This window comes from Anoplophora glabripennis, unplaced genomic scaffold (assembly GCF_000390285.2).
Source record: "Anoplophora glabripennis isolate ALB-LARVAE unplaced genomic scaffold, Agla_2.0 scaffold8, whole genome shotgun sequence".
Classification (NCBI taxonomy): domain Eukaryota; kingdom Metazoa; phylum Arthropoda; class Insecta; order Coleoptera; family Cerambycidae; genus Anoplophora; species Anoplophora glabripennis.
Window position 1 is genome coordinate 1907974 of NW_019416350.1, and position 19526 is coordinate 1927499.

Below are 19526 nucleotides of genomic sequence, written 5' to 3' on the forward strand. Positions count from 1 at the left end.
GATAGTTGTTAACGGGGCAGCAAACGCAGAGGCACAGTCTCTTATAAAATATGCCCGTATTAAATCAGGTTCGGATGTCATATTTGGTTGAATTTGTATTATCGCAACATAGACTTCATTTTGTGAAAAGTTTAATATATTTAGCATATTAGCGTTACAATTTTAATTTATTTTTTTTTAATTTTAATTTTAACGAGCTAACTATAATAAAAAATTTAAAGACGAATTGGTCAACAATGACAGGAATGTAGGAGAAATGGACCAAGAACAATACAAATTACAAAAAAATATGAAGACAAGAAAAAAATATCAAAATAACCCGGTTCCATAGACACAAATATTAACTCTTTAAAGACAATTGAACTGAACTGTTCTTATGATTTCTGCATCCGTCTTTAAAATATAGTCTCAGTAGATTACGAACATTTTTATGCCCCGACTTGTAAAGCAGCACTTATCAGTAAATAAAATTATTGTGTGAAAGTGACAAAAGCGTAGAGATAAACACAGATAAAAGGTCTAAACAGTTTTGTATAGGCTGAAGGTGATATGGGTGCAGCCGTTGTTCTTCTAAAACCCTATTAACCACATCTTTAGAAGTTCTGATTTGCGAAACTTAGGCGTCTGGTGCTTAGCCTCGATTTCCAAATGTGTTCTTCATCCTTAGGAATCCTAATCGTATGCACGTCGTCATCCAAAATTAGTAGTCACAAAAGCAAAGCTGCCAGTTTCTCGAAGACGTCTGGTATCTGTCGTTTTGGTAATCTTTCTTTATATACCTATTCTTACAGATTTATTTTATTTTATTTAAATTACACCACCTGACAGTTTTGCGGCTATTTTCTTGCCAATATCCATCAACTAATAACATGTCAGTCATTTCTGCATTAGTGTGAATTACGGCCATTAGGATAAATGTTAATTCTTAAAATGTAACGATGTGACAAATTTATGAATCTTTTGACAAACAGACAGATAGACTTTAAACTGTCAAAACTAATTTTAAAACGAAGTGTCATTTCAGGTTTGGCTATCCAGGAACCATAGATCTAATAGTTCTATATTAGATCTATGCCAGGAACAGATTGGCTTTCAAAACGTGTATTTCGTATTTTTTATTTGTCTCTTTTTTTCAATGTGAGATTTTTGGTTAACCTAAACTATTTTCATACAAAATAACCCTTGAGTGATCTTTTTGACGCCAGGGTTTCATTAATTTTGACATTTTTTACAAAACATATCAAAATAAATAAAGAAAAAATTGTAGATAACAATCAAATAGTATTGAAATTTTGTTGATTCTTATTTAGGATAAAATATATGATGAATTCCATATTGTCTTATTTTCAATAAAATATGTGTGTTCTTCATAAGAGGTATATAACAAAACCTTTATAAAATGTTTCTAGCCACAAAGAGAACATTTATTAAACACGGGTTTATTATTATTCTTTACATATTCCTCTTTTTAGATCTTTTTCAAATTAAATAAAGCTTTCTCAAAAAGCACCACCCTTAGAAATAGCTTATAAAGTCATGACCATACAACGATTTCAATTCGGTAATAGTCCTTGAATATTAACACTAATTATTCTGGACAACTAATTTCATAAAAAATGTGCCTCATATTTAAACAAGGATAATGTGAAACTAATGTTTATGACAATCCAAGTGTCTATTATTCCGTAAAATAAAAATAAGTGCTTCCGTTGACATTAATGAACTTCAGTAGGACAGATATATATCATAAAACAGACGTGGTTTTTGGTTTAATTGTCTTTATTGTATCTTGTTAAAGAATGGAAACATTTGTGCTTTATTTTAGTATCTTATTAGGTAAGTTACAACAAATTTTATTATAATTTTAGAAACGTATTGAGATATCAATTGTGATGTTGAAGCTCATCCCGCGCCTTTGTATTCATTAAATTAAATTTTCTTAAAATTATTGTAAATAATTTAGTGGTTTAGTTTTTTAAACTGAAATAAAAGCAGTAAGAAGTTGAAAAGTAGATGATTTATGCTTATTAATGCAGGGTACTAATTTTAGATGCCGTTTTTGCTTCACCAAATCCATTTGACAAAATTTTATTTGAATTCAGTGTATGTAAACTGTCGATATTGAAACCTAAGATGCAAACCTTGTTAGTTCTAGACAAATCCAGATATAAACCAAAAACAGTACAAATAGATAATCATGTTTATCAATAAGAACATTGATATTCCATTAATATTAAAAATCCAGTATTTATTTGGAAACATGGGATAAAAAAGTAAATAAATTATCATAGGAATAAATATCTTATTTACAATAATAAAATCCTTGTTAGTTATCTAATTAGACTATAAAATGTTGCTTTTTGGCATGGAAACTGCAGAAATATAATTTTTTATTTTTATTTTACATTTTCCATTTAATTCCGTAGCTCACTTGTTTTATTTCAACGAGCTGAAATTTTCTGCTCAAAATTTTTCATTTCCTAAATTTTACCAAGAAGCTACACCACAAATTTACTTTATTCTATTTAAGCAAACTGCATACCTATAGATATTTTGGAAACATACTTAATTTTTTCAGGCAATGGGTGTTTAGTTTAATCGTATAATTTTAAGATAAAAAAAAACTATGATTACTTTCCACATACAGGGTGACCGCCGAGGTATCCGAGATACTAATTTTAAGCAAAATTGATTCTATTTGGTTTTCCTGAATTCCCAACGGTTCTTGAAATATCGGGATTTGAAGTTGCCAGATCGAATAGGTAGTTGCTAAAATATAAATAATGATTAGCAACTTGACTGGGATTACAAAAAATATGTCAGTTCGTCAATTGTTATCACTAACAGTTGGTTCTTTTTTATTTCTTCCGTCACTTGTGTTAATAGACTAGGTGGTATCTGTTTTGGTTTGGGTGAATCGTATATCCACCAGGGATGGGCGGGTAGACAATGTCGACGTAGACAATGCAATTGTCTACGCGTAGACAATGATCTAGATGAAGACTTAATTTGGAAGAGTCGACAATGTAGACAATGTCGACAATGTCGACAATTAAGAAATTCTCAAAACTAGAAAAAGGTGTGGTAGGTATGTACCTCAAAAAAATAATTTCGTAAGGCTGTAACTCGCGATTCTTGCAAAAAAAAAGGAAAATTGAAAATTTGGAATTTGGAAAAGTACCTACCTATCACAACCATCTATAAAAAAAATGTATGAACAGAGTACAAAAGATCAAACAATATCTGCCGATAATTCACGAGAAAAAAAAAGTGTGTCTCGCTTGATGCTCCTCGATAGTTTTAGGTCAGGTCAGATTGACCAACATTTTTTTTTTCTATAAAATCTCTAAATAAAGATATGTCGCATATATTCTTTAATGAAAATTTTATCATTTTTAAAGTCAGCAACAATTTGAAATATCTGATTAAGTTTTAAGAACACTTAATTTATATATTTATATAATTTTTTTTATAATAATTTTTGTTTTAAAAAATATAAAAAAATATATATTAAGTATACAAAAATGAAAGTTTTCACTTTCATTTCAATTGAAAGAAAATACCCCATTATAAAAATACATAATTAAATAAAATAAAACTATTCTTTAAAATTGTTTAGCAAGTGTATAATAACATAATCATCAACATTATTGGTTTTTAAAAAAAGTAACTAAAAATAAATAATGTATGCAAAACTTAAAAAAAATAGGTTGCAGTCAGAAGATTAGTTGAAGGTTTAAATATAATATAGGTTAGATTAAACTGAAATTAGAGCGCAAACTCCGCTTTGTCTACATTGTCTACATAGTCTACGTTGTTTACATAGTCTACGCGAAGTCTACACGTAGACGTCGACAATTAAAGACGACGCGTAAACGCCCATCCCTGATATCCACGGAGATTTTTGGCTTTTTGGCTTTCAAATATCACTAGAAATTAAAATTTTTCTATGCACATAAAAAAACGTGGGCTTAACTTTTGGCGGCACGATATGTTAAAAAAATTCGAAATATGTAATATTTTTCTTCCTATTTAATTATGTATCTTTTCAAAAGTTTATTTTAGGTGAAGATAGAAGAGGAAAAAAATGTTTGTAATTAAATTTTACAAAATGTGATTAGTTACAAATCGAATGAATCATGATTATTTTTGTAAAAATCGAAAAAATCGCCAAAAATGGGGTTAAAAAATATTACTTTTTAGGGATTTTTTTTGTGGTCTTTAAGTTGGGTATAGGACCTTCATACTTGGCTCAAGAAAAGTTCATGTTATGTAGAATCATCGCACCAAATTTCATCAAATTCGGTTAGTTAGATTTTGCAAAATAATTTTGCAATCCAGATTTTGAAAATAAATTTGTCAAGATTCAAAATCTTGCACCGCAAAAACTAAGGCCCATAGATACTTGAAAATTTAATCACATATATACTTTCAAACGCTCTTTGAAACATTCGAATCTGTCAATTAGGAGAGCTCTGGTGCTTGTTTAAACATTGGTCGAATTTTTGTACTTATAAACAATTAGAATAACTTTACTCAATCAAATTAAATTTGTTAAAGCAGGTTTTAAAAGTTATTGGAAAGATGCTTCTTTAAAAAAGAACAGATTTCGAAAAATACCTTTGGTATTCGGAGTACTTACCAGATCTAAGTTTGCAATACTTTTCTTCATTGGCAACCTACTTTAAAACGCGTTTAAAGTTATTTATGCAAGCGAGAAATTCAAGAAAATCGTACGGGTGGTGGTGGTGGTGGGGGAAGCAGAGAGCGCAACCGCTTCGGTTTGCTCGAAATTGAATCGGCGAGTTCAAAACCGCGACGCTCTTAAAAAATTTTAATATACCTATCAGCTTCTAGAGGTCCGATTTTGATGATTTTTTTTAATCGATGTCTCGCGATTTAAAAAATACAATTAGCGTATTTTCAAATGCCTATCGTTAATAATTATTGGTCTTTCAACATTCCGATAATTATTTATCTTTAAACTTCCTTTAATAAATTATCAACTTAATTTTTTTATTGTATCAAAAGTAAGTGCATAAACTTGTATACAAGATCAAAAACAAATTTATTTAAATATTCTAAACAAATTTATTTAAATATTCTAAAATTGTTTAAACAACAATTATTTTCAAAATATGTCGAAAATTAGTAATTAATTAATTAATTAATTAATTTAATCGTCATTTCTTTTGTGATTAAAGTATAATTCAAATATTATTTACTGTTTAAAATATAAGCAAATGAGAAATTTAACTCGTTATATTACAAAAATACAAAATTATGTATAGTACAAATATTTCGACCAATGTTTAAACAAGCGCCAGAGCTCTCCTAATTGACGGATTCAAAATTTTCAAAAATCATTTGAAACCTTGAGAGCCCTCCTATATTATGTGATTAAATTTTCAAATATCTAAGGGCCTTGGTTTTCGCTGTGCAAAATTTTGAAAATATGCAATTTATTTTTCAAAATCTAGATTGTAAAATTATTATGCAAAATCTATAGAACCGGATTTGATGAAATTTGGTGTGATGATTCTATATAACATGAAGTTTTCTTGAGCCAAGTATGAAGATCCTATACCAAATTTAAAGACCCCAAAAATTCCTTAAAAAGTAATGTTTTTAACCCCAATTTTGTCGATTTTTTTATTTTTTTGATTTTTACAATAATAATCATGATTCATTCAATTTGTAACTAGTTATATTTTGTAAAAAAATTACAAAATTTTTTTTCCTCTTCCATTTTCGCTTAAAATCAACTCTTGAAAAGATACATAATTAAATAGGAAGAAAATTATGACATTTTTCGAATTTTTCTAACATATTGTGCCGTCAAAAGTTAAGCCCACGTTTTTTTTTATGTGCATAGAAAAATTTTAATTTCTAGTGATATTTGAAAGCCAAAAAGCCAAAAATCTCGTGGATATACGATTCACCCAAATATGGACTTTTTGAAACAGATACCGTCTGGACTATAAATTCATGGCTTCATTTTATTTAAAGTTAGGGAATATCAGCGACGATATCCAAGCCGATGTCTTCCAGACAAGCAAACGTTCAATAGAACTTTTACAACTCTTCGATTAACAAGTGCTTTCCTTAAACCGACTTGTGAAAGAGAAGTTATGCGAAGAAACAACTTGTGAAAGAGAAGTTATGCGAAGAAACAATACTGCAAAAGTTCTTGCGTTTGTTGTATATGATCCTGGTACTAATACGAGAACAATGTCTGTACTTACTGGACAAAGTAGGACGGATGTGCAAGACACTGCGAGCAAACGTACTGCATCTCTATCCTTACCAACCGGTATAAGGAATTCTACCCAAGGATCTTCCCCAAAGAGTTCGTCTTTGTGAATCTCTTTCAAAAACTCTCTGTAGCGAAGCTACATTTATAAGAGATGGAATCAACAATTTCCACAATGATTATGTGTGGGCAATCGAAAACGCTCATGCTATTCGAGAAACACATTTTCAGAGAAGATTCTTCTTAAACGTTTGGGTTGGAATAACTAATAATGAAGTTTTCGAACCACATTTCTCATTAAGACCCATTACTTTGAGTCCCGATTAAGACTTGATTATCTATCAGGCGATTAGACTGCGAATATATTTTTATAAATTAAATCAGTATATGTATAGTCTAATCATGTTATTACTTAACCAAGGCTTAACCGAAACTCAAAGTACCGGGCCTAATAATTTCCTGTTTTGATTTAGAATTATACTTCCTGTTTTCAAGAAATTTGGATAGCGTGAGTAAAACGTAATCATCCTACGTATTAATACAACGTATTAATTACTTTTCGAAAATAAATAGACAATAATTATAGTTTTTTAAAGACATATATTAACAACTAAAGACTAAGTATAATTCATTCATGGTTAGTCAACTATACGGTTACCATACACAGATAAAGTTTATTATCTATTTGCATTTTGATGATGAAACAGGAATACAAATTGCAAAATACGTATGCTGCATTATTTTTAATACATGTTATACTTGCATACATTGCAAACGGTAAGATTTTTAAAATATACCTAACTTCAAGTTATGCAGTGGTTATAATTTCTTTCAATCGTATCCAAAGAATAGTATTTTGTCAATGAAGTACCTACTTATTGTCAAAATATTATTATCTGCAAAATAAAATACTTCACGAAAATTAAAAATATTTAGAATGCAAAATGCATTTCAGACGAATTTATATTAATTTTACAGTTTACGCATTAGGAGACCCTGCTTCTATAATAAGTATACCCCAAGGAAAGGTTCAAGGCACTCATCAGAAAGCATACAGCGGAAGGATTTACACTGCTTTCGAAGGAATTCCTTATGCTAAGCCTCCTGTGGGGGATCTACGGTTTGAGGTGAGTCCAGGAGGTTCCGCTCAAGTTAATTTTAACAGTCTCGATATAGTTTCACTGATGCTGAAATATTGTATCTTCAACTATTAGGAAACTACATTTTTATCTATAATTATCGTCTAATTTTGTTTAAAATGTAAACTAAAATTCTGGTTCATCATGGTTTTACAATTTATAGATAAAATTATAATAAAATAGTTCTTTTGTGACATCATGTTATGAGCATTGTTAAAGAACTATAATTTATGATTTCAGGAACCTGTACCAGTTGATAAATGGGATAGCATACTAGTGGCTAGTAATAACTACATGTGCATGAGTTTCTTACCATTTCCAATGATATATGGTCCTAAAGGTAAATCGTCTTTGTTTATCAACAATAATCCTAGAAAAGTTAAAGTACCTATGCTAAAGCAATTCTGCTGCCGAGGATTTGTTAATGATGTATGTTTGACAGTTGACCAGTGACAGTTTAAAAATGACACTTTCACTATAGCACGTCAGTGGGGAGGAGTAGCTGTTGTTTGTTTCTTTTTTGCTCAGTGAAAGGCTACAATATCTATGATAGCAAGTGTTATATCAAACTGAAGCTTTAGCGCAAGAAAGAAGACGGATTATTTATCTTTGATGAAATCACTGAAGTTCTGAATAATAACCATGATTCTGCACAACAACAACAAAGTGGGTGCTAAAGCTCCGGAATTAAAACAACGACTATAGATGCATGTGAAAAATATTTGTCATATTCATGACATGAGATGCACTGTTGCAAAAACCAAGAAAGCAAGCAAATAATATACGTTTTGAACAAACGCACGTTTAAGCAGTGTCTGCTACATCCTTCTTATTCCTATGATCTCTCTACAAACGAAACGTCTTCAGTCCATATAAAGGGCCACTGGTGAAAAAAAAATTTAAAATGAGGAACTTATTCGCAACGTAGTTGTATGCAAGACCACAAGACTACATTAAAAATGACATGTACTTGTTTTAGACATTATTCCAGTAAATTTGATGTAATAAGTTTATAGGATTTTCGTTTCACTCTACTTCTAATGGTTTTTGTTTCTCACAGGAACTGAAGACTGCTTATATGTTTATGTGTATGTACCTAGAGAAAATGTTACGGGCAAAGAAAATTTGGAAGTGGTGGTTCATATCCATGGAGGTGCCTTCATGATGGGTTCTCCTCAATTCATGGCTGGCCCTTCTTTTATTATGGACAAAGAAGTTGTCTACGTTAGTTTCAATTACCGTCTAGCAATACTAGGTAAAGAGAAAAATAGATTTAAATTTTTAAATACATAGAGTAATTCCTGGATAGGCTTTTAGTTAAATGCGAAATTACACTGTAGAAGCATTCTGGCTTTTCTTCGAAATAAGTTATTAAACAAATATTTACTGTATTTCCTAAGGTTTCCTAAGTACTGAAGATGAAGTGGTACCTGGAAATAATGGACTCAAAGATCAATCATTGGCTATGAAGTGGATTAAAGACAATATCAAGTATTTCGGCGGCAACCCAGAGTCCATTACATTAACTGGTCTGTCGGCAGGTGCCGCTAGCGTCCACTATCATTATCTATCACCTAGGTCAAAAGGTAAATAATCATCGAGATATTAACCAAATTAGCCACTATTTTTCAATTCGAAAGAAAATTAACTAAAATCGTGTCGCTTGATTTGATTATTTTAAATAAGAAAAAACCTTCTTTACCGCTTTTAATTTAAAAAAATACTGTGCTTATTAGAAATTATGGATAATTAATTTGTGAATCATTCTTTGTCGAGTACTTACTTTTTCTCGGTTATTAAGCACTAGGTACCTACAAGTATTTACAAAATTTTTCTTCTATTATTTTCTTCTATGTTGCTTTTTAACGACTGACATTATTGAATTTGCCATATGATCGAAAATTCTGTACATTTAATACATTTAAATGCCTAAGTTCTATGAAATATAATTGCTACATCAAAGAAACATACGTATATAAAAACAATTGAGTGTTGCGTTTTGAAGATATAAACCATACTTGGTGCAAACGGCGTTAATTAAAGATAGATGCTATACCATATTTCATTAAGGCACCTACTTTTTAAGATACAGGGTGTGGAAGATAAAATATAAACTAATGCAAACCATTTTCACCTAAATACAGTCTGTCAAAAATCACGGAAAAATTTCAGAAATTCTTTTGACCCTTTAATTTTATGCGTGTTTCATTTTTTGTGTAATTCTAGTTAAAATAATTGAAGCTATTTGCTATCTTTTTTGGCATGCCTATGGTTAGAATGTTACTTTTTATTTTTCTATGTTCTTATTCGATTTTTGCGAGATATTGCATATGTGATAGGAACTATAAGTATTTGTTTAAGCTATGTTCGGGACTTAAGGTTTTAAAAGGAATATATTTGTATTTTAAAAACTGGATTTCGTAAATCAATCCTTAAATTAAAATTTTACGATGAAAATAGTAAAAGAATAAAAGACTTGATTTAAAAGAAACAAAAAAAAAATAAGTTTAAACTTTAGGCATTGCTCCTTTCCGCCATTCTGACTTATTCTTTTATATAAATTATATAAAAGTTCAATGACTCAAAAATCAACAGTTATGAATAAAAGTCTTTTTATACTTTATCTTGGAAAACATTCACTTAAATAAAAAGTTTCGTTATTTTATATTTAAAAATTTGACAGCATTCCAAAAATATCACCTCTACTAATCATGAAAAGAGTAACTAAGAATTTTTATAGTATCCTATTCACATTACAGGCCTATTTCACAGAGGTTTTTCTCAAAGTGGTACTGCCCTACAACCATGGGCGCTGACGGAAAACCCACTCGCCAAAGCCAAAATGGTGGCAACCACTCTGAATTGCACTACCGAATCTACAAAATCAATGACGCAGTGCCTCAAGAAAGTGCCAGCGAAACAGTTGATATTAGCGATGAAGTCTCTGTTTGTGTTTATGGACTTTGTACCGTTTACCACTTTTGGACCGGTGGTAGAGAAAGGAGGGAAAAACCCTTTCATATCCGAACCACCATATAAGTTGCTGAAAGAAGGGAAGGTGTATGACGTTCCTTGGGTGGTCTCAAACACCAGGCATGAGGGACTAATTCCTGCTGGAAGTAAGTATAATTATCTACGGGGAACCGATTATCTACACTTTTAGTTAAAACTTCTGAAAACATAACATACAGAACTTTAAACCTCAGTTGTTAAAAAATAGTACTCGTACAGTAAAAGTGGAGGATTTAAAAATTGTGAACAAGAGCTGAAATGATGAATTTCTCAAAAATTAAATCTCACGCTACAAATTCGATCGATTTTGATGATTTTAGTAAATAAAATGTTCAGCTGTAAATACATTTGCATTTATTATTTATATTTTTAGTGATTGCTACAATGCAGACATTGTCAGATCTAGATAAAAGATGGAATGAGATTGGATCTTTTGTCTTGGATATCAATGACACAGTAGCAGCAACTGATCAAATGGACGTTATTACCAAAGTGAGAAAGTATTATTTGAAAGATGAGGCAATTACAAATGACAACATCTATTCTCTTGTCGATGTAAGTAATTCTATTTATTATACAAAGGCACACGAAAAAGTGCTCTGTTCCACGGAATAGGTATGCCCGTTTTGCAGCATATTCGTGCGGCTCATTGCATAGTTTGGTTTCTCAAACCTCATGCAACCCTACCAATCTATTACACTTGGATGAACACCAGAAAATCATTCCCAAAAAAGTCAGAAACACCTAAAATTCTGCAGTCGCCGGATTTTTCACCAACTCAACTAACAAATGTCCAGCATAAAGTCAGTAGGCTTCTGTTGTAGGTCATCAACCTCAGTTCTGAACCACAGACACAGTACAATCCAATCACCCAATTCCATATCTTCAACAAAATCTCGCGCGAATCTGGGTAATCATATGTTTAGAATTTAAATTTTCATTTAAAAAATACTATACAAGGTGTTACAATATTCCACAGACAATGTAGTATAGGTGATGGCCAGGTAGCCAATAGATCACGTCATTATTTATCATACTTTTTGTCACAGGATAATTGACATAATACCAAGAGTGAAGTCATCTTTCCCAAAGAGTCCCCGTAACAAAAAAACATCAGAGACACTTGAATGATTGCTATTCTGTATATTCATTTTTCTTTATTTTGGACAAACAGTCGTCTGAACTTTGTTGCTAGAATATTGCAGCTATATGTATAACGTATTCTTTGTTTTTAGTTGTTTTCAGATCGTGTTTATAAATTACCTTGTGAAAAGGCTATTAGAGCTCATGTTGCGGCAGTGAAATCTCCAGTTTATTATTACTTTTTCACCTACATATTAGAAATGCAGTCTCCGATATTCCATGGGATCAAGCCAGGTAAGCTAATTACCTATATAGAATATAAAATTGCATTACGAATGCTTATTTATTTTAGCGCTCGTCTACAACTTTTTTTTGATTTATAATATTTCAGTCCGCAAAATAAATTAGTATTAATAATAGAATAAGTATAATTATTTTACACTGAAAATAAAAGATGATTGATGAGTAATTTTGTCGTCTTAAAAATTTTCCCAAAGAAAAGATCCAATTTAAAGTCAATGTAGATCACATATTATGTTGCATAGAGTACATATGAAAATACATATCTATACAGGGTGTCCCAGAATAAAGTGTACAACGGAAGACCACAGATTCGTACTCAAAATAGGCAGATCTAGGCTAATTCATGTATATCAGAAATCGCTTCGTTTGGCCGCTAGATGGCCTCAAAGTTCGTGAGATTTTTTTGAATTTTGTAAATAATTTTGGTCTTATACAGAGTGTTTTTTAAAACCTTCAACTGCTACAAAATTGATGTACTTATGGTGATAATATCCGTTCATAACTCTTTCCTCTTTCTGGCAACTATTTTTATCTGATAGGTGATATTATACGGAAGTTTTTGGGTTTCCTGTAGAATTTTGATTAAACGAGTGTTTATTTAAATTTAGCGTGGTTTATTGACAATTCGCGTAATATGATTACCGCACGCAAATAAATAGAGTAGGCAAACAGCTATTTACCGATCTAAAAAACAAAAGGAAATGTAGGACTTATTCCGCATGAGTAGGTAATAAAAATATTATTTTTAAAAAACGACATGTAAATGAGTCATTTATGTCAACCTAAACTGAATAAAAATCTGTGGACCATACAGAGGCACCGCTTCTGGACTCTAAGATTTCATTGCATTTGTAATAGTATGTGCAATTCGTGCGGTTGCCTATTGTCCACTTGAGCGGATAAGCGCTCCGCTTTCGTGGGCAATACACAACTTATCGCACTTATTGCGCAATATACTATTTTGTACTCAAACCATCCTTTTAATCAAAATTCTGCAAGAGTCCCAATAACTTCCAAATGGTGTCGCCTATCAAATAATTAAAAATAGTTGTCATTATTGCCAGAAAGAGGAAAAAGTTAAGAACAGATATTATCACCGCACATCAATTTTGCAGCAGTTATAAGTTTTAAAAAACACTATGTATAACACCAAAATGTGTAAATCGAAAGCAAACGCTCAAACCCCAAAAATAATCAAAATCGATTAATACGTTTTCGAGTTATTTACAAAATTCAAAAAATTTGCACAAAATTTGAGGCCATCGACTAAACGAAGCGATTTCGGATATAGGTAAATTAGCCTAAATTTGCCTATATTGAGTCCACGAATCAATGGTTTTCCATTGTACACGTTATTTTGGGACTTTGGGACACCCTGATGTTGTGCATGTAAGCGGTAAAAGATGAATTTAATTTTAATAATCTTATTTCTTTAACATGAAGGCTCTGCTCATAGCGATGACGGGCGAATTCTCTTTCCCATTATTGGTACACCTCCAATACTTAAAGAAAATGACGAAAAAATGATGAAGCATTTTACTGGATTTGCTGAAGCGTACGCAAAAACTAAGTAAGTCAGGTCTCTAAATTATTACTGCTTCCTACGCTTTTATGATACAGAACCTTCAAAATATTTACGAGCCACGTGCCCACCGAGCTTAAGCAACCTAACATTGCACGATTGGTACTGTTAACAAGAATTCCCTAAATCTTGGCGTTGCCAATATTAATGACTCATTTACCACGAACAATGACAAACCGTTATGTCTATGCTCGAGATAAGGCAATCGCTGATTGGTTGATGTGAAAAATTACACCAGTCTCAGCCGGTCAAACAGAATGTTGTGTTTTTATGTAAACTTGATCTTACTGTTTTAATAATTTTTAATTTTACAGTTTAATGGAGGAAATAAAATTACTGTGTCAAACAAAATTACTGATCCCGTGGCTTGTAATCATTTATGAAGGCTCTGTAGTTCGGAGTATAGAGAGAAGTAACTTCTTAATTTTAAAATAGTGTATTCAACATACTATTCAAATACTCTGACACTATAGACCAATAACTCTGAAAACATCTCGACTGAATAATTTAAAAACAATTAGAACAGATAGATTAGATATAATTAGATATTTAGAATTAGATATTTAGATTTATTCATAATTTTTCAGGACTAGTTTTCAATTTATTCCAAACAAAACTGATTTTTTTCCAGTAAGCCTTCTTTTAATAACGTCGAATGGAAACCTGTAGATCCTGAGAGCAGAGATATAAACTACCTGGAAATCGCATCCCCTGATGATATTTCTATGAAGAAATTCAAGGAGCTAGGTCCTAACGAGTTTTGGGATAGCCTGCCTATTATAGAAAATGAAAAACTGTTTTAGATAAATATTTTATCCCATAATTTATTTTACCCGTTTAAAATTGTATTACAGAGTTCCTTGTGTAACTTTATTTTCAATAAAATAAATTTATTTATATTAGTATCATAATTTAATTAATATTTTATTTAAATATAAATTTCACCGAATCGAAATAATAGCATCTCATTTAAAATTAATTTTTGTTATCTTTTTAGGATTGACGAAAAGAAATTTACTTTAACTATATTTTTTGATCGAGTTGATTTAATAGGTAGAAATGATGTTGATTTCTTGATTTACCGATGATTTGATAAGTGACAAAAATGTTCAATTAAATTTCACGATTTGTATACTCTAGTCCAGCGGTCTTCAAACTTTTATGACTTGCGGAACCCGGCCAACATTTCGATTTTTTTGAGGAACCCCCGCACCTAAAAAAATTTTCCAACACATTTTTTACTGATTATATAATATATTTATAAATACTAGTTATAAGTAAGTGTATAATTTTTTTTGAATTTTGTAGTATCAATATTGTAATTTCAAAATTTTGAATTTTTGACTGAGTCGCGGAACCCCCACAGAGGTTGTGTGGAACCCCATTGTTCACACATTTGATTATCGCTGCTCTAGTCCAATCAAATTAGATTTTTACATAATTTAATTCAGTAAACAAAGACACATAAAAATTCCGTACAATATAATGAATTACCTACTTTACCCCAGCTGAATGTTAGGGCTTCATTTTCAAAATGGTGTCAAAAGTTCGCAAAATAGTACCCCACCACCACCCGCATCAACGTGTCGATCGGAGCAAGCATTTTACGGGGCCCCACAAAATTAAGTTTGCTGTAGAAAAAGAAGGTCAATCATTGCGGACTATTTTTTAATATTAAAGTGAAAGTATTCAACTACAACATATATGTAAATTTCAGACCGTAATATTAATACATGAGGTCGTAACAATTTTTTTTGAAAAAAATCTCGGCTCCTGTTGGTCGTAGGATATATTCTTTTTAAATTTGTGAAAAATATCAGCTTTCATTAGCAATAATGGCATTCCGATTACTAGTAGTAGTAGTAGTAGTAGTGAAAGGGGCGGTCTCAGCTTGGCAACTAGGCCACAGGTGGGTCCTTTTTGCCTACCCTACCGTCCCATCACCTGTCCACTCTTTGGCTCTGAGCCTCCTCGCTGCCGGACGGAATGAACGCCAGGATTTTGGTCCATGGAAGGTCCTTCTCCTCAACCCCCTGCAGCTCTTCAGCACCAAAGAGTTTAAGTCTTAACCTTCCAAAGGCTGCACAGTGTCCCAGAAGGTGGACAGGGTTGTCCTCCCCTGCTCCACATTTCGGACATAAAGGGTCCTCCTCAATTCCTATTAAACTTAAATGCCTCCTAAGTCTTCAATGGCCTGTCAGAACCCCCACCATTTGGTTTAGTGCTCTTCAACAGAGGCTCAGCAGCCATCTCGTCTTAGGTTTGCTAGGTCCTGCCTACATTCTCTGTTCCTCCTCTAGTTTTGACCTAAAGTTTGATAGGCCCATTTATTAAGGGCCCCGTTAATACTACCTCGTGTAATTCCGAGGATTGATTCAGGTCCCAGGTCAGGTTCCCAAGATCCAAGACGAGCCAGTTGATCAGCTCTCTAATTACCAGGAATATATTGAGAAGAATCAATAATTCAAAGGTTTAAATGTCAGTATTGGGATAAAAAGATATTAATGTCTAGATGACAGTGGAAGTTAATTTGATGACAATTTATAAGTAGATTATGAATTTTAGAGGAATATTAGTCTAAATCTATGAAAGTGGTTATAAAATAAGGGCATTAGATAGGGAATTGAGAATTAAATAATATTGGAAAAATGTAAAATTTAAAAGTGATCTGATTGGTTAAATAAAAAAAGGAGATTTTGTATTTTAAATTAAGTGTGTAGTGCGACGGTAATCAAGGAGACGGAAAAAAAAATAACAACAAGAAGAATAATAAATAAGACAGGAGAAGAGAGAGGAGATTGTCAAAAAGAATATAAGAAGATTAAATTATTACCAGCTAATTATAGTATCAAAGACGAGAGGAGAAGTTATTGAGAAGCTGAAGGAAAAGTTTCTGAAGATAAGAATTTGTATTGGAAGAAAGTAACAGGAGATACAGATAACGAAAGACGTAAATATTAAAAAGGTTAGATTATTAAAATTGTATGAATTATCCTAGCCAACAATAAAAGATTCGAGGGGTACGAGAGACCAGGGGAGAGCTAGAAGTCCCATCTAGCATATATCGACAATCACCAGGAGAGAGTACGTAGACGCCTAGAAGGGAGAGGATATAAGCAACGCTACAGAGAGAAGGTACCGACGTAAGAAATCAAGGACAGTGAAAAAAAAAAGGATTGTTGATCGGTCTGAAGTGAGTGACAATAATAATTATAAGAATAGAATAAGTACATGTTTGTAGCATAGAATTAAGATAGAGCAGGTTAAATTAGGGAAGAGAAAAATTTAATAATTTATTTGTCATCATAAATATCAATAGAAAGTTTGAACCCAGATCACACTATATTATTTAATTTTATTCAGTTTAATCTAAGAACCGACTTCTGAGAAGGGAACTCATGTTCTGATAAAATTCATAGAAATTATTTGTGCAAAATTAACAGAATAAATTTAGTTTTCAATCAAATCATAAAAAAAAAACAGGAAAACATTAATAAAATTATAAGTTAATTTTAAATTCCGAATACTAAAACCATTTTCATCTTTGAATTACCATTTAAATTATATTGAGTGATATCCTGTGAGAAAAGCTAGCCTGGTAAGTGATCAATTATATTTCATGAATTAATAGAAAAAGTTACAACATTTTACTGGCGCTCTATATACTAATACACACCAATACACAAAACAGAACAAAGATATTTGTCACAATTGAATCATCACAATATATATGGGCTGGAACCCAAACCAACTCAACCTCTCTTCGTCTGGCCAATGATTCTAGAGTGTCTCCACATTCCTGAACAAGGGCAGACATTGTCCTAGAGCGCGGCCTGACTGTCAGAGCGGATAAAAATCTCTACACAGTTCCTTACCTCCGTCTTGCTTGCTACCAACAAAATAGCGAAAACCTCAGCTTGAAAGACTGTGGGATACATGTACCCAGTGAAAAACTTTCCTAGATACCACTGCCTTTTTCGCAAAAACTTTAAAAAATTGGCAATTTAATATTTTTGTGCACTCATTCTACTTGGCCAAGGACTAGATATTCTGAAAATTTCGTAAAAAATATTTTTTCGTTTTAGATAGAGAAGTTTTTAAAAAAATTTGATTTTTAACCCTTTTTTAACATACATTTGTTTATCAATTGACATCGGGGTGGGCTCAAAATTTTTGTTATAAAAAGTTTTACAACTTTGTCTAAAACATATTTTTCTAAAATGTTTAGTTTTTCTAATGAAAAAAAATGTTTTTTCGAACTTTGGACGCCAATTTGGAAACGAAGTCCTAACATTCAGCTGGGGTAAAGTAGTTCATCCAATTCTACCAATTTTTTCCTAATTTTTACGTGTCCCTGTTTACTGAACTAAATTTTGGCAAAAAGAAACGAGGTATTTTCGACAATTTGACTGGCTTATTCTCAAAACTTAAAATTTACATGACCAGTAACTTTGTTTGGAACAATAGTATGTGTAACATTTCCTAAAATTTGTAACGAGGAAGACTTAATAATTTTTAACTATGAATATATTGAAAGTAGTGACCTAAATTTTATTTAAAGCAACCTTATATCATTGCTAAACAATTGAGTTATGAAGCAAATTTGTGCTTTTACGACAATATCAATAATACTTATCCTGATAATACTAGCAGTAGCAATAACATTTACCTAATGAAAAACATTCATTTTGCGTATTGTGTCTAGAACAATGGCTGTGAAAGATATAAAAATACATTTAAATATTGGACATTACGTTTTTACTGACCAATACAGATGGTACGAAGGAAACGAGCCTTTTTGTGTAGTAGATGGCCGTGTAGCTAAACTGAAAGTCTTTGTATTCTTTTTAATTGCAACATTTCTATTATGGATAGTTTTTCCGAATAAAGTGGACAAAGACAGCTACGTTTCTTTTAACGAAATACTGTTTACGTATTTTTGCTTCATGTGTTTGTTGTTAACAAGTCATTTTGTTCAGAAACACCACGTTGAAGCGTATAATGGTTTAGAAGAAATAGATAGCACATTAGCAAAGATGAATGTAAGTTTTATCACCCAGTCCACCATCACCTCAAACCACCTAGTGGTTATAATTTCATACATATTTGCATTAATAAGCTGCTTTGTAAACTTGTATTGTTCACAAAATTGCGATGCTAGGCCTTCGACGGTTTTCAAGTTTGCACTTATATCGGTACTGATATATAAGAATAGCGTTTTGACAGCAGTTATTCGTATAATGAGGGATCGTTACAAAGGTCTAAATGATATTTTAAAAGCAACTGGTAAAGGAGACAAAGATTGCCTTCTGTGTCGGCAAAGGTTCAGGTCTAAAGAAGAAATCATGAGGATTTTTGAAAGTCATCCATTGGAAAAATACTGCCTCACGCATCTTTTAAAGTAAGTGAAGCTTATTTTACTTTACAGGTATCCAAAAAGAACTTTCTATTAGAATGTTCTTCATAAGTAAGACGGACATTTATATCAGGCACTGTAATGAGTTATCTTTAACTGAGGTATTTAAATAATAAGACCTAAATACTTTAAATAATAAGCCAAGGTGATAATTGAACCAAATATTCATTAATCTAAAATTGTATATGCAGCTCCAGTAACGTGATTTTGTCATAACCAGACCTCTTTTCAAAATAGATAATGTTATGCCACTAATCAAAATACATATTAGATTGTAGATTGTATATGTATGGAGTGGACAAACTAACGAGCGTTCAAATAAAAACGTGGTCGAAGTTGGCTCTGACACATTGGACGTAGGGAGTAGCTTATAGCGACCAACTTAACCTCATTTCTCAAAGAGCTGTATAGCAGCTGTCAGTTTCAATAACGTTAATGACTATATAACTTTATTTTAAAGAATAATCGTGATAACAATAACAAACAATTAAAGGAGCTGCGGAAAGTGTCCCCCTCCTTGTTATAACAATAAATTAAAGCAGCTGCTGAAAGTGTCCCCCTCCTTGTTCCAAGCACTTTTCACACCTGTTCCTCAAAGAATTAAAGACATTTTCTAAGATGCTCGGGGTATTGTTAATTTCACGAATCTTGTCTATAAGTCGAGCCTGCAGATGGTTTAAATCAGGAATAGGCAGTTCAAAAATAGTGTTTTTAAGGTAAGGCCACAAAAAGAAATCA

General features: G+C 31.7%; 1 protein-coding gene across 1 annotated transcript; it reads left to right on the plus strand.

Moving 5' to 3' along the window:
- The first annotated feature begins 6902 nt into the window (after positions 1-6902).
- LOC108904761 (venom carboxylesterase-6-like) lies at positions 6903-14220 on the plus strand. The gene is made up of 10 exons (XM_018707439.1): positions 6903-7030; positions 7232-7380; positions 7633-7732; positions 8453-8647; positions 8793-8978; positions 10152-10511; positions 10778-10959; positions 11640-11781; positions 13234-13360; positions 14004-14220. The coding sequence occupies exons 1-10, from the start codon at positions 6949-6951 to the stop codon at positions 14173-14175; spliced, it is 1695 nt and encodes a 564-aa protein (XP_018562955.1). The 5' UTR covers positions 6903-6948; the 3' UTR covers positions 14176-14220.
- Positions 14221-19526: the final 5306 nt, after the last annotated feature.